This window comes from Salmo salar, chromosome ssa10, assembly GCF_905237065.1.
Source record: "Salmo salar chromosome ssa10, Ssal_v3.1, whole genome shotgun sequence".
NCBI lineage: Eukaryota > Metazoa > Chordata > Actinopteri > Salmoniformes > Salmonidae > Salmo > Salmo salar.
In genome coordinates, this window is record NC_059451.1 from 33,411,424 (window position 1) to 33,432,390 (window position 20,967).

Below are 20,967 nucleotides of genomic sequence, written 5' to 3' on the forward strand. Positions count from 1 at the left end.
CTCGGGCTTTTGAAAACATCATCTTAAGCTTTAATGTTCCTCATACCTCCATAAGTCAGATCAGACAAGTGAAAATAGCACTTTGATCCAAGGTTAGGTCTAGGAATTTTGTTGTTTTAGTACAGCATGCCTTTCATAGGCTATACTAATATGGCACCACTACAAAACACACAGTAAACCTATGACTCTGTACACTATGTCTGGTGGCCCATTCAAACTGTGATTACTATAATTACAGTACAGTTTTATACCTAAGAGATAAAATAGGATACTCCTAAACCTCTGACACACACATTCATATATAGGCTACCTTGCTCAACTGTTAGGAGTGTGTATCGGAGGCGAAGTCAGGTGCAGGAGAGCAGAGTGTAGTGAACAGGCGCACTTTTTATTCCGGTCAAAATGACAGCACAAAAGAATAATAAATGTGCCCAAAACACGGAACAAAAAGTAATGTGCGTAACAATATCCACAATATCAAAATACACGTAACACAAACAATCCTACACAAAGACATGATGGGGAACAGAAGAATAAATACATATGAATTGATTGGGGAATGAAAACCAGGTGTGCAGGGAACAAGACAAAACAAATAGATATATGAAAAATGGAGCGGCGATGGCTAGAAAGCCGGTGACGTCGACCGCCGAACGCCGCCCTAACAAGGAGAGGAGCCGACTTCGGCGGAAGTCGTGACATCAACAAACTGCAGAATGTTATTCAATGCCAAGAAAAACTCATTACAGTTGTTTTATCAAGTTTATGTTGGCAATATTCTCCATGAAAAATCGACTGATTCATTGAGCTGAATGTTTTCTAACAACCTATCTTTTAAGACGGACTTCACCTTGTTGCCTCAATCAGATGTTTTGTTTTGAAAGAAAATCTAAATATCAAAAATTGAACATGGTTTCGGGCATTGGATTGATATTGAATAGTTAAACCCTGTACATCAACAGGGTTTATCACAGCCGTTTCTTAAACATCAAACATTCCATATATCCAGTAAAAGTCTAAATGTTACAGTCTTCTCAAACTTCTCATAGTCACATTTTCTGTCTGACTGCACTGGAAAGCTGATGGCTCTTTTCACAACAACAGACTCCAGACCAGTGCCCAAGAGCCTGCTCTGCTGTTACGAAAGCAGAGAGGCAATAGCAAAGCGAGGGAGAGCAAAATCGACCCAATACTCTCTCTCAACTTCATATCCTCCAGTCTTCCCTTAGTCGCTCATCAGGACTGCTGATCCCCAGTTTGTGGTTCTGAGTTCAGTGTCATCCCCGTGTCATGTGTAATTAGGGATGGCTCTCTCAAAGCTGATGGTGGAGGTCTATGAATGCACAGGACAGAGAGATGGCAAATGTGGGCATGGGGCCTAATGAGGCTCCAACTCTGGGCACAATGAGGAGGGTAGGTGGAGGGTAGGGGTTTGGTGGGGAGGGTGTGGGATTGGAGGGCAAGGGAGAGAGAGGGGGACAGGAAACAGTCCACTCTTCCTCAGACAGGATACTGCATCCTGGAATCAAACACTTTAAAGGCAGAACTCTTACACACAAACACACACACTGGCCCTAAACACATTGTCACACTACACAAGGGAGACACATTTGATACAAAAAGATACGTTAAATTCTCTCTCTCACACACACACATAAACACACACTTTCAAACCATGGGGTGAGCTGAACTCTGTCAAACCTAGCAGAGTGATAGTACATATCAATAATTAACCAATCAATAAATAAAAACTTTCCATATCCATCTCACAAACAAAGCCAAGAACACAATGGATATACACAGTAAACATAGATACCTCTCTCTCTCTCACACACACCCATGCACTCACAATAACACACATGCTTGGACTAAAGCAGACCATTCTGCCCTGTTTCCTGTGCTATATTGCTCCCTAATTTAACCTCTGTTGCGCTGCAGACAGACAGTATAGGTAGACGAGAACGGAATTTATATCCTCGTAATGAATTTCAATTGTCATACAGATCATGTCCAGGAAAGGGCTTTATCCTTGAGACAGATAACAACAAAAAGCTACTACCATTAAATCATGTCAGCGTAAGAATAATGGCTATTAAGGCAATGAATGCAATGATGCTATTAATAAGTTCATTAAAATATTATTTTCAGGCCTACAGTGCTTTTATGAACACAGCTCAATGTCATCAATCAATCGAATTCCAATTTCTGTTACAAAATGGAGCTCAGTCAATGTTTTTGATCATTAGAAAGATTTTGTCCCTCCTGTTGCATGCATGCATCCCAAATACATGTTGATGCTGTAAATGGCACTTTGTAAAAGCAGGGACATACCAGCTATTTATTATTTTACTGTATTTATTCAGGGGAGCCCAATTGAAACCAGTCTCTCATTTGCAATGGTGCCCTCAGGACAAAAATTCCATCAACACAACATATATATATTTTTTAAATAACTACAAGACAACAACAGTATAAATATATTACATCAGGTTATTACAACAACTTATAATAGTCAATTGAAACAATTTCAAACTTCTGTAAATTCATTTAACAAGACAGTTTTAAACTTGTCACACCCTGATCTGTTTCACCTGTCCTTGTGATTGGCTCCACCCCCTCCAGGTGTTGCCCATCTTCCCCATTATCCCCTTTGTATTTATACCGGTGTTCTCTGTTTGTCTGTTGCCAGTTAGTCGAGTCAACTGGTGGTTTTGTTCTCAGCGCCTGCTTTTCCCAGTCTCTCTTTTTTCTCGCCCTCCTGGTTTTGACCCTTGCCTGTCCTGACTATGAGGCCGCCTGCCTGACCACTCTGCCTGCCGACCTGTACCTTTGCCCCACCTCTGGATTATTGACCTCTGCATACCCTGAGCCTGCCTGCCGTCCGGTACCGTTGCCCCCCCTCTGGTTGACTGACCCCTGCCTGTCTTGACCTGTCTATTGCCTGCCCCTGTTGGAAAATTAAACCATTGTTAATTCGACGTGTCTGCATCTGGGTCTTACCTTGATTCCTGATAAACTATCATATAGGCACCATGGAATCCAGGTGTAATTTGTTTTGTAAGGTATTCCATAACTTTAGTGCGTTAAAACTAAAGGCAGATTCATCAAACTTTGTGGAGATGTGCAGGACTTCAATAGCTTTCTAACCCTGCGAACAGGTTTGGTATCTCATATTTTTATATTGAAACAGGGAAGTGAGGTATATTGGAATCTTGTAGAGAAGAGCTTTGCAAACAAGACGGGAGTAATGAAGTGATCTATGGGGCTTTAGTAAGGTCCAGCCAACCTTCTGAGACAGGATGCAGTGATGAGTATTAAAACTGTCACCTGTAATAAAGTGAAGGGCGCTATGGTAGACTGCATCCAAAGGTTTAAAACTAGGGGCTTCTGCATTCTGGTAAATGCTGTCACCATAGTTAAGAACTGTCAGGAAAGTTGACTGCACAATCTGCTTCCTGCCGTTCATGGAGGGACAAGAGATTTTTCTAAAAAAGAAGCCCAATTTAAATCACAGCATTTTAACTAGCTCATCCGTATTTAAAAAAATAATAAAAAAAATGTACATTATCAATCCAAATGCCCAGATATTTATAGATAGCCATCCAATGAGTGAAGATGTAGCCCAACAGATATTTTTCTGTGAATTAGAGAACATATATTTAGTTTTGCCCACATTAACCAGTTTTAAATCAACGGCTTTCTGTAATGTAACAATCTGATTGCAGCTCCGATAAAGCTTGCACGTAACGTTCTGAGAACCATATATTTCTTAGATGCTGAGAGCAGGGTTGTCCTATGGTTATTTTGCATACAACTTTCTGAGAATGGTGCAGGATAGTTGCTTGGCTTTGGAACATTCTCATCACATTTAAGGAACTTGACAAAAAAAACATTTTCATTACATTAACAGAATGTTTCCTAAAAGTTCAAAAATGGTTACATTTCAATTTTGGTAATGTTCTAGGAATGTTCTGTAACTGGTTTGACATTGGGAATGTTCTCAAATAGTTCAGAACATTAAACAACGTTCTTCTGTGGGAATTTCAGTACGCCGTCATTGCAAATAATTTATTCTTAACTGGCTTGTCTAGTTAAATAAAAATAAACGGTTCTAAAGTCATGTTCTCATTGTTCAGAGAATGTTAAGAAAACGTTCCATAAAAGCCGCAAGAGAGATTGTAATGTTTTTAGAACGTTATAATAATTTTATTTAAACCTACATTCCGTGATTGTTTCCTTTGAACTCAGGTCTGTTTGACCAGCTTTGTATGTGATTAAAAAATATCTATCTTCAAGACTCAAAATGTATTAAATATGTAAAGGAAAAGATAAAACCTTTACCATTACAAATGTAGACATAGAGGACAGAGAAAAGCCAGCAGCTAATGGGGATCCATAATAAATACAAAATGAATACAGGCCAAGCCAGTTATAGTTTTAAAAGATAAGGATGCAAATGCTTCAATTAGAAACAGCAACGCTATTAATGACAATTTTAAAAGCTTCTATGAAAATCTATACAAATCATAATTAAACAGCAGTTGGACTGATCCTACAGCCTTCTTAGACTCAACAACTCTGAAGCAACTATCAGCAGACAAAAGAATCACAAAAAATAAAAATCACCCACTTCAGACTTTCTTGCAGAGAAAAGCACCAGGTGTGGACAGCATCCCATAGAATTTTACTTAACATTCTGGGACAAGGTAGCGCCCCTATTTACTCAAATGACAATTCAGTGCTTCCTAGTTCCATGTATCAAACAGTTTTCAGTTATATTAAAACCAGGAAGATCTGGAGCTCCTTGCACATTACAGTCCCATAAGTTTAATTAATTGTGACAATGAAATAAACTCAAAAGCAACAGAATGGCAAAAGTCTTACCAGACTTGACACATATTAATCCAACAGGGATTATTAAAAATAGACACTTAACAAATACAAGAACATGTTTCAGTATAATACAATATGCTAAAAAAGAAGATGTAGCTTTATCAATAATGTCAGTTGATGCTGAAAAAGGCTTTCCACCATCTTGAATGGCCTTTTGAATAGAAAACTTTGGCAGCTTGACAATTGAGACATGGACTGTGTATTTGCCAGGCGCACCCTCTGAAAAGGAACATTGAAAAATAGTTAAATAAACAGTGCATTTGGAAAGTATTCAGACTACCAAGAATCAAGGTAAGACCCAGATACAGACAATTTGAATTAACAATGGTTTAATATTCCAACAGGGGCAGGCAATAGACAGGTCAAAGCAGGCAGGGGTCAGTAAACCAGAGGTGGGGCAACAGTACCAGACGGCAGGCCATCGCTCATCCATATATTTACATGTACATATTCTTATTCATCCCTTTACATTTGTGGGTATAAGGTAGTCGTTGTGAATTTGTAAGATTACTTGTTAGATATTACTGCACTGTCAGAACTAGAAGCACGAGCATTAACATCTGCTAACCATGTGTATGTGACCAATCAAATTTGATTTGAACTCATGCTTAGTGTCTTTACATCTTCGCTCTTCCTACATTTCTGAGGGATATTTTCATCTAGGTCATATGAAACCGCTAGCATTTGCAGTGCACTTTTGAGAACTGTGTTTCCCACTAATTGCATTTTGGAACATTTGCGCTTATAGCTACTGCCGTGTGTGCGCATTGCTGTGCTTATAATGTGAAGAAATAGCCTAATAGTTTATCAACATTTTAAGCTAAACATTCTGATCGGTTGCATCAACCTCATAGCTTTTAAAAGGGTGGTTGTATTAATTTGGATCTATCGCGTCCAACAACAGTCAGAGTATGTTTTAAATATTTATTTCTCACACAGAAGGACAAGCTGACTAATAGAATAGGTCAACTTTTGTACTATGGGATATAGTAGATTGACATAGGCTAGTGGTTTTTCTGTTCCTTACTCATCTTGTTGGCTGACAAAGTAAATGTAGACCGTTCTTCTAACATCTTATCAATATGCGCCTCGGAATTTGATAAGGAGGCGTGCCGTTGCATCCCTGATGTGTCTGTCTTCACTTGTAGCCTACTTTGGAGCTGCAATGCCTGTGAATAGGATCTGATCAGGTGAAGGGCATTGGCTAATAAGAATTGAGATATCTGAAAGAGCCATGTAAGTGAGAGGTGCTTTGGAGCACAGGCAATTGGCAGTCTGGAGAAAGGAATTGTATTCAGCCCAAGGGCACAATGCACAGATCTTGAATGCTTGCTCAGCATCCTACTTCCCACGTCTATGCCTGCAGCACACCTTACAACCACAATGTTATTTAACTGGTCGTTCAGTACATTACCATTCTATACAACATTGCTCACCGTTCTTTCATGCTGAACACACTCCTTCATGGGTTTGCAAGTCTTTTTTTTTTAAATATATATATTTTATTCCTTTTTTTAATTCATAATACAAAATGATCAACAACTTACATCGCTACATCAAACATGTATAACAAAACAAAACACAGGTATAAGAAAATACTTAAATCAAAAAATATATAAATATATAAAACCATTTTTTTTAAAGCATGACAATTGTATACACTCAGAAAAAAATCTCAATATAATGATTCAGGAAGATATTATTTTTGTTATTCACTAGGGATAATGATGATTCAGTCCAATCAAAAATATTTGTCATTTTGGTATAGAATTCTGGAAGTTTTGTTTGTGTATAAAAAACACGGGTAGTGTTCAAAAAGGTAAATAAGTGTTCTGCAAGGTTTTCCCAAAATTCTATCACAGATTTACATTTATAGAACCAGTGAGTTAGATTTTCACATTTTTAGCAGAAAACGCAGATATCATCAATAGCCACAAATTTGGACAACACATGGATATATCTTATGTAGAGTCTTAAAGTGCACTTCCTTAAATGTGTTTGGTATACAATATTTGTAAGGCATCAACCAAGCTTTTTTCCAGACAAGGTCAGGAATAAGCATGTTGCAGAAAAATGTTCCTCTCGGCGTCAGTTGGTTCTGTGAATGGAAAATGTGTCTTATGTATTTATTACAACACGACTTCTCAAGTAAGCCCACACCTTCCAAACTGAGTTCTGGAAAAGCTTTGTGATCATCACCAAAGCTAAGATGAGTTTTCATTAGTGTAGTTAGACCACTGGGAACGGCTCCGATCACAGAAATAAACTCTCTGAAAGGTATTGGAAACTCATTCAATGTTATAAATTGTTCATATGTAAGAATATTACCCCTGTTGTCAAAAACATCAAGAACAAAGTCAATATTCCTCTCATGCCAGCTAGGGTAGAACAATGACTTATTCCTTAAAGTTATGTCTGAAAAAATGTGCAGGAAACATATTTTCCAGGACATTAAAGCTTGTTGGTGAAACCTAGACAATTTAGCGGGTAATCTTTCAGGAATATAATTACATTTCAGTAAAAATGTAAGACCTCCCAATTTATTAAACACATTGTTTGGAATGAAATACCAAATTGATTCTGTATTGACCAAACATCTGGTCAACCAATTGATCTTGAAAGTGTTATTTATGTAAACAAAATCCAACACTTCCAGACCTCCTTCAGGTGATTTATTTGAGAGGACTGACTTTTTTCCGTTTGTAAGAATTATTTTTCCAGATGAAGTCAAGAAAGGTCTTGTTGATCTCTATACAGGTAGAGGGATTTACAAATAAAGATCATGAGAAGTACACAAAGCGAGCCAGTCCCTCTGCCTTGGACAGAAGCACTCTCCCATGCATAAAAAGATCCCAATGAGATCCCAATGATTAAATATATTTTTTCTTAATTTTAGGAGAAATGCTAATGTCTGACTAACATGGGTTTGCAAGTATGTCTAGTGACATTTTCCATGACATCTAAAAATTGAAAGTTGAAATAGCCAATGACAGTACTGCAGAGTAGGTACGTAGGGACATTACATACACGTCCTCCTTTCAGCGGTCCAATCACATAAGTGGTTTGTTTACTAGTCTTTCAGGTACCAACTTCACATCCCGTATGAGTTCGATCAGTCAGTGAGGGACAGATTGCCTTCTCGACTAGCTAGCTATGTAGTTAGGCCGTTTACAGCTAATTATACCGAGTGATTCATGAAGTCAGGGGGCAGTAATTTTGATCATTTAACACATAGCTACGCTACTACAAACTGCCCTTATCAGCATTTTAACACAATCTGCACGCTTCGCTGAAATGCTTCTCCTTGCCGGCGTAAGGGATGGAAGGGCTAACAGAAGTGTGATGTGTGTCCTGCTGCCCATGACTATCGCGGTGTTGCTGTCGGTCGGAGTTGCTGGGATCCAGGAGGAACACAAACATGTCCAAGAACAAACGCCACAAGAGGTAGTTAGCTAGCAATCATCAATAAAATACAATACACCGATGTTTCGCATGCATGCTAACGGTAGCATACTAGCTAACTATGGTTAGCAACTCGAAAGCATTCCACATAGATAGTTAATGCTAACTAGTTAGCCAAAGGAACGTCACCGCCACCAGTACATATTCCCCTAGCCACTGACCTCCTTTCGAGGTTCACGTTTTAGGGAAGACATGGCTAACGTTACCTGTTCCTTTCCAGCTCGTGTGGTGTTCAGTTCCGCGTTGTTCTGTCCATGTCACGAGCCCAAGTCAGGAAGTTGAACTGGCAATGAGTGAAGTTATTGATTCTCATAGCTAACAAGTATTATTGTGCCCCTCCCTCTACGTGACTTGACTACCAGCTTCAATTAGACAGACTTTACACATTCCAAGATACATTATGTGGACATACAAATCATAACATGGTTTTCATGGCCAACCTGTTGTGGACCTGAAGTGACATTTGTTTTCCCCTTCAACAGAAAGCACCTACTGCTCACGCCATTGGCCCCGAGGTCAGTGGAAATGACTCCAGCAAATCCGAGAACCTGGGCTTCATCCATGCCTTTGTAGCTGCCATCTCTGTCATCATTGTCTCTGAGCTGGGAGACAAGACTTTCTTCATCGCTGCCATCATGGCAATGCGCTACAATCGCCTCACCGTGCTGTTGGGGGCAATGCTAGCCCTTGGCTTTATGACCTGCATCTCAGGTTAGTGGATTTATTTTTTTATTTGACCTTTTATTTAACTAAGCAAGTCAGTTAAGAACAAATTCTTATTTTCAATGACGGCATAGGAACAGTGGGTTAACTGCCTTGTTCAGGGGCAGAATGACAGATTTGTACCTTTTCTGATGATCCAGAGTTTTTTTCTGGGGAGGTTTTCTGGTTCAAAATGGTGTATATAGTTGAAGTCGGGAGTTTACATACACTTAGGTTGGAGTCATTAAAATGTGTTTTTCAACCACTCCACACATTTCTTGTTGACAAACTATAGTTTTGGCAAGTCGGTTAGGACATCTACTTTGTGCATGACACAAGTAATTTTTCCAACAATTGTTTACAGACAGATTATTTCACTTATCATTCACTGTATCACAATTACAGTGGGTCAGACGTTTACATACACTAAGTTGACTGTGCCTTTAAACAGCTTGGAAAATTCCTGAAAATTATGTCATGGCTTTAGAAGCTTCTGATAGGCTAATTGACATAATTCGAGTCAATTGGAGGTGTACCTGTGTATGTATTTCAAGGCCTACCTTCAAACTCTGTGCCTCTTTGCTTGACATCATGGGAAAATCAAATGAAATCAGCCAAGACCTCAGAAAACAAATTGTAGACCTCCACATCCTTGGGAGCAATTTCCAAATGCCTGAAGGTACCACGTTCATCTGTACAAACAATAGTACACAAGTATAAACACCGTGGGACCATGCAGCCGTCATACCGCTCAAGAAGGAGACACGTTCTGTCTCCTAGAGATGAACGTACTTTGGTGCGAAAAAGTGCAAATCAATCCCAGAACAACAGCAAAGGACCTTGTGAAGATGCTGGAGGAAGCGGGTACAAGAGTATCTACATCCACAGTAAAACGAGTCCTACATTGACATAACCTGAAAATCCCGCTCAGCAAGGAAGAAGCCACTGCTCCAAAACCGCCATAAAAAAGCCAGACTGCGGTTTGCAACTGCACATGGGGACAAAGATCGTACTTTTTGGAGAAATGTCCTCTGGTCTGATGAAACAAAAATAATACTGTTTGGCCATAATCACCATCGTTATGTTTGCCGAAGAACACCATCCCAACCGTGAAGCACGGGGATGGCATCATCATGTTGTGGGGGTGCTTTGCTATAGGAGGGACTGGTGCACTTCACAAAATAGATGGCATCATGAGGGAGGAAAATTATGTGCACATATTGAAGCAACATCTCAAGACATCAGTCAGGAAGTTAAAGCTTGGTCGCAAATGGGTCTTCCAAATGAACAATGACCCCAAGCATACTTCCAAAGTTTTGGCAAAATGGCTTAAGGACAACAAATTAAAGGTATTGGAGCGGCCATCACAAAGCCCTGACCTCAATCATATAGAAAATGTGTGAGCAGAACTGAAAAAGCGTGTACAAGCAAGGAAGCCTACAAACCTGACTGTTACACCAGCTCTGTCAGGAGGAATGGGCCAAAATTCACCCAACTTATTGTGGGAAGCTTGTGGAAGGCTACCTGAAACGTTTTACCCAAGTTAAACAATTTAAAGGCAATGCTACCCAATACTATTTGAGTGTATGTAAACTTCTGACCCACTGGGAATGTGGTGAAAGAAATAAAGGCTGAAATAAATCATTCTCTCCACTATGATTCTGACATTTCACATTCTTAAAATAAAGTGGTGATCCTAACTGACCTAAGACAGGGAATTTTTACTAGGATTAAATGTCAGGAATTGTGAAAAACTGAGTTTAAATGTGTTTGGCTAAGGTGTATGTAAACTTCCGACTTCAACTTTAAGTGGTGGGCATGGCAGGGGCGTGGACATGGCCATGGTCAATGGTGCAGTAGGTGACCAAACATTTTAGAGGCCCTCCTGTTTTCTGCAGTGACCCAATTTTGCTGTTTTAAAGCAAATTTTATGCAATTCTACACATTTTGCCATGTGGCGGAGATACAATGTTGCAGTTTGCTAATTTCCTGCAATTTTACACATTTTGCCATGTCTTATTCTATCAGAATGACTCAAACATTATAACAACATCAATGGGGGGCCTCATGCCGTGACCAAAATATTCCTGAAATGCCTAGCTTTTATTTATATTTGTTTAAGTTTACACGGAGAGCTTTACAATCCCAACAATTATTTTCATTTAAAATTTTTTTTTTTACATGTTTTAATGTTTGGACATAGGCGGCCCGAAAAAACACTTAGGTGGCCCACCCAATACCTTTTTATGCAGAAAGCCCCCTGTGATTAGAATGGATGTGACATGGCTTCTAAGTTCATTAATGTATCCCAATTAGTGGAGGTACCACTGATGAATCCTGGGTTTGTCCGAATGTTTGTCTGAATATTTGGATCTGTACAGACAACAGGGCTGTCACCCTGCCTGTTCTTTGTCTAACCAAGATCCTCTTGTGTTTTTCTCAGTGATGTTTGGCTATGCCACCACCATCATCCCCAGGATCTACACATACTACGTGTCTACGGCTCTGTTCGCCATCTTTGGTGTCCGCATGCTGAGAGAGGGGCTGAAGATGAGTCCAGACGAGGGCCAGGAGGAGCTGGAGGAGGTGCAGGCTGATATTAAAAAGAAGGATGAGGAGGTCTGTACACTCACACGGCCCATACCCACATTTGCATATTGTTATGCGTTTTCATATTACCCTGCTGTATCTTGTTCAAGGGATTCAATGTTTGGCTTGTATTCCTATTTCCTATAGCTGCAGATGTCTAAGCTGCTAAATGGGGCTGCAGATGTGGAGTCGGGCTCAGGATCAAGCCATCCTCAGAGGAAGTGGCACAGCTTCATCTCGCCTGTGTTCATCCAGGCCTTTACCCTCACCTTCCTGGCAGAGTGGGGAGACCGCTCTCAGCTCACCACCATCATCCTGGGTGCCCAGGAGGTGAGTCCTGACAGAGCCACTGTCGAGTCTGTCTGCTTGCCTAGTCAAAATGGGACATTCTGGCAAATGTTACACTGACTTCAAACCAAGGCTATAATGCTTAGGTGTGGCTGCAAAGCATTTTACAGTGGATACAAAGTCAGTTAACCTCTATGGGCTAGGTGGGACGCTAGCGTGCCACCCGTGGTGCACTCCATCAACAGCAGGTGCATTTCAAGAGCGGCAAATTTGAATCCAAATAAATGTCAAAATTCAAATTTTTCAAACATACAACTATTTTACACCCTTTGAAAGATAAACATCTCCTTAATCTAACCACGTTTTACGATTTCAAAAAGGTTTTACGGCGAAAGCATAAATTTAGAGTATGTTAGGACAGTACATTTACAAGAGTTGTGTGTAATGTTTTGTCAAGTCAAAGACAGGGCCACCAAAACCATAAAACCAGCTAAAATGATGCACTAACCTTTTACAATCTCCATCAGATGACACTCCTAGGACATTATGTTAGACAATGCATGCATTTTTAGTTCTATCAAGTTCATATTTATATCCAAAAACAGCGTTTTACTATGGCATTGATGTTGAGGAAATCGTTTCCCTCCAATAACCGGCAGTCAAGTAAGCGTCACAAATTAAATAATTAAAATTAGAAAACATTGGTAAAATATTATATTGTCATTTAAAGAATTATAGATTTACATCTCTTGAACGCAATCAACTTGCCAGATTTAAAAATAACCTTACTGGGAAATCACACTTTGCAATAATCTGAGCACTGCGCCCAGAAAAATACGCGTTGCGATACAGACTAGACGTCATGTTGGGGAGATCTAAAATCGAAAATACTATGTAAATAATCCATTACCTTTGATTCTCTTCATCAGATGTCACTTCCAGGTATCACAGGTCCATAACGAATGTAGTTTTGTTCAAAAAAGCTCATCATTTATGTCCAAAAATCTCCGTCTTGTTAGCACATGATCTAAGCCAGCCGGACTTCTCGTCATGAACGAGGGGAAAAAATATATTTACGTTCGTTCAAACATGTCAAACGTTGTATAGCATAAATCATTAGGGCCTTTTTTAACCAGAACATGAATAATATTCAAGGTGGACGAATGCATACTCTTTTATAACGTATTGGAACGAGGGTACCCAACATGAACTCGCGCGCCAGGTGTCTAATGGGCCATCATCGTTCCATGGCTCTTGTTCGGTCAGATCTCCCTCCAGAAGACTCAAAACACTTTGTAAAGGCTGGTGACATCTAGTGGAAGCAATAGGAAGTGCCAAAATATTCCTCAGCCCCTGTGTTTTTCAATGGGATAGGTTTAAAGGTAATACAACACATCAGGTATCCACTTCCTGTCAGAAAATGTCTCAGGGTTTTGCCTGCCAAATGAGTTCTGTTATACTCACAGACACCATTCAAACAGTTTTAGAAAATGTAGGGTGTTTTCTATCCATATGTAATAAGTATATGCATATTCTAGTTACTGGGTAGGAGTGGTAACCAGATTAAATCGGGTATGTTTTTTTTATCCAGCCGTGTCAATACTGCCCCCTAGCCCTAACAGGTTAATGATTATGGTCAGGATGAAGAGTTACTGTTTCTGTGTATACTCAAAAGGAATTATATTGTTAGGGAATTATTGTTGTGTGTTCTTTCTACTGTACTGTCATGCTTTTTGGTTCTGTGAGAATGTTAAAGGTGTCATAAACCAATGCTCTGTCTCAGGATCCTTTTGGAGTGGCGGTGGGTGGTACTCTGGGACACTGTCTATGCACAGGACTGGCTGTGGTTGGAGGAAGGATGATTGCACAGAAGATTTCTGTCAGAACTGGTAATGTTTTATTTTCTTCCTTTCAGTGTTCCTGGTCAAGTAGTCATCATAGCCTATACTGTAATACATGTAGTAGTCATCATAGCCTATACTGTAATACATGTAGTAGTCATCATAGCCTATACTGTAATACATGTAGTAGTCATCATAGCCTATACTGTAATACATGTAGTAGTCATCATAGCCTATACTGTAATACATGTAGTAGTCATCATAGCCTATACTGTAATACATGTAGTAGTCATCAGAATTGTGTTATGGACTGTTTTTCTCTCCCCCTCAGTTACAATCATTGGTGGGATCATGTTCCTTGCCTTTGCCTTCTCTGCCCTCTTCATCAAACCGGATGCTGGATTCTAATTGGAGTGAAGACTTTCAGGCAAATGTTGTACATATCTGTAAAGCTCAACTATGTTTATTTAGTGTGTGGGTGGTTGAGAGGGAGAAATATGGAGAATATTCTCTAATGGGACTGAGCGAGTGTGTGTGTGTGATTTCTGTTCTCTTGTCTTACTAAGTCTGTGATCCCTCACCGGTCTGAGTCCTGTGGCCTACACCAAGAACAAGACTTACCTCTCCCTCACACTCAGGCCCATCAGTACTGAGCTTGGGTCTGTTTATTCATTAATTCCCCATCCTTATTATTATATTATGCTTTAAAGTCCTACTCCAGTCTAATTTTCACCTCATTTATAACACCTGATTTACGTAACAGGGGGCGCTTTCCTCATTTGTTCTCTATTGCGCCAGTATTGTTCCTCAAGCAAGCCGGGAGGTCAATGACATCATAGGGCACCATCAGACCAACTCATCAAAAGCCCTTCTCCTTGAAGTTTGCCGTTGTCCCCCCCCAAAAAAACACCTGTGCAAAAAAAAAACTCTTTTTTTTTTACCCTTGTGTGTACTTGACTGTATTTATACTTGGGATTTTGCTTTTCAATAGGAAAAGTACAACAACAACAAAATATGCCGGCTGAACACTGACTCCAGGTCTGGCCCATGGAGTGCAGTGTTAAGGCCACTGTGAAGCGATTCAGTCCCTGTGATCTATGGCCAGGCCTCAGGCCAACTCCCATACGTTTTGTTCCCCTCAGAATATCATCTGAGAACAGTAACATTGGGCTGCCTTTGTTTTATAAACCCCATAATTAGTTGATCTACCATTTCTCCAGGTGTATCAGGGATGGGAATCTTTTCACGGTTGTGAATATTACTGTTTAGCGATTTCCATCTGCTAGATAGACAAGACATGCCAGTTCTAAGCATCATGGGGATCTTGAAGCAGCAATAACCCATTCAGTGTCAGTATTCTACATTCCGGCCTCAAGGCAGCAGAGGGGGGGAAACACCCCACGGCCAGTCTGTCCCAATGGAGGCTGTGGGGGGAGCTATAGGAGGATGGGCTCAATGTCTGGAATGGAACCGTATCAAACCCCGTTTGACTCCGTTCCATTAATTCCATTTCAGCCATTACAATGAGCCCTTCCTCCTATAGCTCCCCCACCAGCCTCCTCTGGTCTGTCTGCCACTCATATTGCTACTAGGGTTTATTAAGAGGTTGTGTCTGAGGCCTACTGGTGACGAAATCATGGAATAAAATATTTCTTTGCTTCCTCCTAAATTTCACTGCCGATAAAAAGGACCTAAGCCACTAAGTCTACAGCACCTGTCCTGAGTGGTTGGTAATGGTATTTATTTATGACTTTGAGGCACAGATAAGGATTTTGTTCTTGTTAAGTTTTGTATTTTTTTTGAAGGTACTATAGAGAAGAATACCTTTTTTCTTCTTTTTTTTTTAAGTGCACAGGGTAATGTGACTCCATTGTCAATATTTGACCAGTTGTACCCTGTGACGACCGAACAGGCGTGTACATGTACGTGGTTTGCGACAGATTAACTTTTGATTGTTGTAAAGCCTGATCAATGCTTAAATGCTCAATAAAACCTGTCTTGCCTAGACTCTCTTACCTTAACTACTTTTTCAGCTCCTACATTTTATGTACCAAGTTATTCTGGATATTTACATTTGTCATTTAGCAGATGCTCAGTCTTATCCAGAGAGACTTACAGGTGCAATTAGGGTTAAGTGCCTTGCACAAGGGCACAGATGGATTTTTCACCTAGTCAGTTCAGGGATTTGAACTAGCAACCTTTCAGTTACTTGCCGGATATGAGTGATTGCAGCGAATTGCAAGCAGGTTTTTTACCTGACCATTGACACTCGATTTCTGGTTTGCTTTGTCCATTAAATGATTCTTCAACTGAAAACATCAATAGTTGTTTTTATTGAATAAGGGGAGAAAACAGCACTGTTTGCTTTAAAATGTTACATTATGTTTAGTTTATGTAAGATTAGTCTGGCTTTAGAAATTAATTTATAGCAGTACACTCCTTGCAGTGATATTAAAATGCCTTCAGAATATGTGTCTTAAGGTTGTCACACAACTTCATTTAGCTATGCTGCAGAGCAGGGTTAGCACCATAGAAATAAAATGGGTAGAACAGACTGCACTTTAAGTTTAAGTCCACACAGGGTTCAAGGGATGAAACTCCCAAATAAATCAGGCCACCGTAGTGTCTTTTTTAATATGGGAACAGTGAGATAATATGAGAACAATTAAATACAGTTGAAGTCGGAAATTTACATACACCTTAGCCAAACAAACTGACTCAGTTTTTCACAATTCCTGACATTTAATCCTAGTAAAAATTACCTGTCTTAAGTCAGTTAGGATCACCACGTTATTTTATGTGAAATGGCAGAATAATAGTTAAGAATGATTTCAGCTTTTATTTCTTTTATCACATTCCCAGTGGGTCAGAAGTTTACATACACTCAATTAGTATTTGGTAGCATTGCCTTTAAATTGTTTAACTTGGGTCAAATGTTTCGGGTAGCCTTCCACAAGCTTCCCACAATAAGTTGGGTTAATTTTGGCCCATTCCTCCTGACAGCTGGTGTAACTGAGTCAGGTTTGTAGGCCTCCTTGCTCTCACACACTTTTTCAGTTCTGCCCACAAATGTTCTATATGATTGAGGTCAGGGTTTGTGATGGCCACTCCAATACCTTGACTTTGTTGTCCTTAAGCCATTTACTTTGGAAGTATGCTTGGGGTCATTGTTCATTTGGAAGACCCATTTGCGACCAAGCTTTAACTTCCTGACTATTGTCTTGAGATGTTGCTTCAGTATGTCCACATAATTTTCCTCCCTCATGATGCCATCTATTTTGTAAAGTGCACCAGGCCCTTCTGCAGCAAAGCACCCCCACAACGTGATGCTGCCACCCCTGTGCTTCACGGTTGGTATTGTGTTCTTCGGTTTGCAAGCCTCCCCCTTTTTCCTCCAAACATAATGATGGTCATTATGGCCAAACAGTTCTATTTTTGTTTAATCAGACCAGAGGACATGTCTCCAAAAAGTATGATCTTTGTCCCCATGTGCAGTTGCAAACCGTAGTCTGTCTTTTTTTATGGTGGTTTTGGAGCAGTGGCTTCTTCCTTGCTGAGCGGCCTTTCAGATGATGTTGATATAGGACTCAATTTACTGTGGATATAGATACTTTTGTTCCTGTTTCCTCAAGCATCTTCACAAGGTCCTTTGCTGTTGTTCTGGGACTGATTTGCACTTTTCGCACCAAAGTACGTTCATCTCTAGGAGACAGAACGCGTCTCCTTCCTGGGCGGTATGACAGCTGTGTGGTCCCATGGTGTTTATACTTGCATACTATTGTTTGTACAGATGAACGTGGTACCTTCAGGCGTTTGGAAATTGCTCCCAAGGATGGACCAGACTTGTGGAGGTCTACAATTTTTTTCTGAGGATTTTTTTTGATTTTCCCATGATGTCAAGCAAAGAGGCACTGAGTTTGAAGGTAGGCCTTGAAATACATCCACAGGTACACCTCCAATTGACTCAAATTATGTTAACTAGCCTATCAGAAGCTTCTAAAGCCATGACGTCATTTTCTGGAATTTTCCAAGCTGTTTAAAGGCATAGTCAACTTAGTGTATGTAAACGTCTGACCCACTGTAATTGTGATACAATGAATTATAAGTGAAATAATCTGTAAACAATTGTTGGAAAAATGACTTGTGTCATGCACAAAGTAGATGTCCTAACCGACTTGCCAAAACTATAGTTTGTCAACAAGAAATGTGTGGAGTGGTTGAAAAACGAATTTTAATGACTCCAACCTAAGTGTATGTAAACTTCGCACTTCAACTGTATGTTGGTCCGTTCTGCTGATTTCTGGGCACCCTCAAGGATCAATGTGTTTGAATTTTGTGGTTCAACTAATATGGTGTCACAGAACTATCCAGAGATTGTGGAATCTTTTACTTGACTAAAATGATGAGAAATGCATTGAACTACAAACTGTCCATTCTACTTGTTCTAACTCTATAATTAAAAGTATTATGGGTTAGCCCAAGTCAAGAACAGCTGGTGTAAAAAGTGACACATGGCACAATTGAGTCATAGCCAAGGGCTAAAAGATATTGAGTATTAAAACATCATTTTCCAGTTCCAGGTGCTTTCTGCAAAGTGTACTGCACAGATTAATTTCATGAGCCAAACAAGTGTTCTGCAAAAGAACACCACACATACAAAGATTAAATGATAGAGAGAAGAACACTCACTGATAGACATTCAGAACTTCTAGTGCGTACAGTACCAGTCAAAAGTTTGGACACACCTACTCTTTCCAGGGTTTCTTTATTTTTACTATTTTCTACATTGTAGAATAAATGAAGCATCAAAACTATGAAATAACACATACGGAATCATGTAGTAACCAAAAAAGTGTTAAACAAATGAAAATATTTTATATTAAAGATTCTTCAAAGTAGCCACCCTTTGCCTTGACAGCTTTGCACACTCTTGGCATTCTCTCAACCAGCTTCATGAGGTAGTCACCTAGAATGCATTGTCAATTAACAGGCCTTGTTAAAAGTTAATTTGTGTTATTTCTTTCCTTCTTAATGCGTTTAAGCCAATCAGTTGTGTTGTGACAAGGTAGGGGTGGTATACAGAAGATAGCCCTATTTGGTACAAACCAAGTCCATATTATGGCAAGAACAGCTCAAATAAGCAAAGCGAAACAACAGTTCATTACTTTAAGACATGCAGGTCAGTCAATCTGGAAAATTGCAAGAACTTCTTCAAGTGCAGTTGCAAAAACCATCAAGCACTATGATGAAACTGCCTCTCATGAGGACCACCAAAGGAAAGGAAGACCCAGAGTTACCTCTACTGCAGAGGTGACACTGTCAGTGATTTATTTAGAATTCAAGGCACACTAAACCAGCATGGGCTACCACAGTATTCTGCAGCGACACGCCATCCCATCTGGTTTGTGCTTAGTGGGACTATCTGTTTTTCAACAGGACTATGACACAACACACCTCCATGCTGTGTAAGGGCATCAGACGACCCGCCTCCACAATCACCCGACCCAAACCCAATTGAGATGGTTTGGGAAGAGTTGGGTTGCAGAGTGAAGGAAAAGCAGCTAACAAGTGCACAGAATATGTGGGAACTTCTTCAAGACTGTTGGAAAAGCATTCCAGGTGAATCTGGTTGAGAGAATGCCAAGATTGTGCAAAGCTGTCATCAAAGCAAAGTGTGGCTACTTTGAAAATATATTTTGATTTGTTGAACACTTTTTTTGGTTACTACATGATTCAATGTGTTATTTCATAGTTTTGATGTCTTCACTTTTATTAGACAATGTATAAAATAGTAAAAATATAGAATCACCCTTGAGTGAGTAGGTGTGTCCAAACGTTTGACTGGAACTGTACATTAGAACATTATTCACCACCTTTTACATTGGGCTTCCCATCTGGGTATTAAAACCAGGTATAACATTTATTCCCATCTTTCACTTTGGATACAAAACATCAATACCACTCCCTCCATTTCCCCCACCTCACATAGTCTGGGTTGAATTACCTTATTGTAGCCTTTTGAGATACAACATAGGGGATCCCTACTTTGATACGTCCAATAAACATGTGGATAAGTCTTATATGGGTAATTTGTTAAAAGGGACCATGAATGTGGTCATCCTAGAGATGATCCAAAATATTAAAAACTAGCATTCCTAATTGTTAAAACTTAATAAAAACAAAAACATTTATCTAGTATTCCTCATCACATTTTCAGAGGAATATTTTGAGAGAATTTATAACATTTATTGGGAAAAAGAAACCAATTACATGGGAGGGATATATGATGTTAAATAGGTATTTCTTTAAATATTTCTGTACACCTTTGCATAACCATGAACTCGTGATGAGCTCATGATGAGTTCTGTTTTGGGTACATTAGATCAACAGTCCTCACGCATGTCACAGTTTGTTTAATTCCTTTCTCATTTGAGGTAACTCATTGGGTAGATTTTTGTTTTGCTTTCTTTTCTACACAATGAAAGCAGTATATTACAGTGTATGACGTTATATATCTACTCGCTCAATTCATCGTTTGAGGTCTAGCTTGGCCATAGAAAAATAATCTTAAAATCTGAGGTTTGTTTTCTGTTAAAATACTTTTAACTAAGCCCTCCTCAACTATTAATTTATTTATGCATGACTGTCTTTAGACAGCGATGTTAGCGTTTGATATTGAATTACATTCATTCAAGTATTGCACTGCCTGACCCGGTACTGGTAGCTAGCTGTAAGGTTTATCACGCCATTGGTGGCACAGGTTTACTTTGTGTCCAAAAAAAATATTATAAAATCACAGTGACCAAACAACTTAAGTAAGAGCCACGGACAGTTTCTATACAACGTGTTGAATACATTTGTGTCGATATGCATTACTGGCAAGACAATAACTTTGTGGTTATAAGAAGTACCAGCTTAGTTCTGCTGTACATGGCAATGCACCACCAATAGTCTAGCAGCAGGGACCACCATTTGCACTAAGCGTGAATTTCAAAAAGCAGAAACTAGCAGACTGTGTGACTTACTGCACTGTAAACACAAGGGCCTGGGACAGTTTTACAATGAGGTACTGCAACATTAACATACTGTGCATTTGGAAATTATTCAGACCCCTTGACTTAATCCACATTTTATTACATTACAGGCTTTTTCTAAAATGTATTACATATTTTTTTCCTGATCAATCTACACA

General features: G+C 39.5%; 1 protein-coding gene and 1 long non-coding RNA gene across 2 annotated transcripts; one reads left to right on the forward strand and one right to left on the reverse strand.

Annotated features, from left to right (window-relative positions):
* Window positions 1–367: 367 nt before the first annotated feature.
* Window positions 368–8,733, reverse strand: LOC123724403 (uncharacterized). The gene is made up of 2 exons (XR_006756936.1): window positions 8,562–8,733; window positions 368–5,112 (listed from the first exon to the last, which is right to left on the reverse strand). It is a non-coding gene; the product is annotated as an uncharacterized lncRNA (long non-coding RNA).
* On the forward strand, window positions 7,955–15,782 carry LOC106560271 (transmembrane protein 165). Its single transcript, XM_014122987.2, has 6 exons — window positions 7,955–8,337; window positions 8,838–9,066; window positions 11,501–11,676; window positions 11,794–11,976; window positions 13,718–13,823; window positions 14,107–15,782. The coding sequence occupies exons 1-6, from the start codon at window positions 8,188–8,190 to the stop codon at window positions 14,181–14,183; spliced, it is 921 nt and encodes a 306-aa protein (XP_013978462.1). The 5' UTR covers window positions 7,955–8,187; the 3' UTR covers window positions 14,184–15,782.
* Window positions 15,783–20,967: the final 5,185 nt, after the last annotated feature.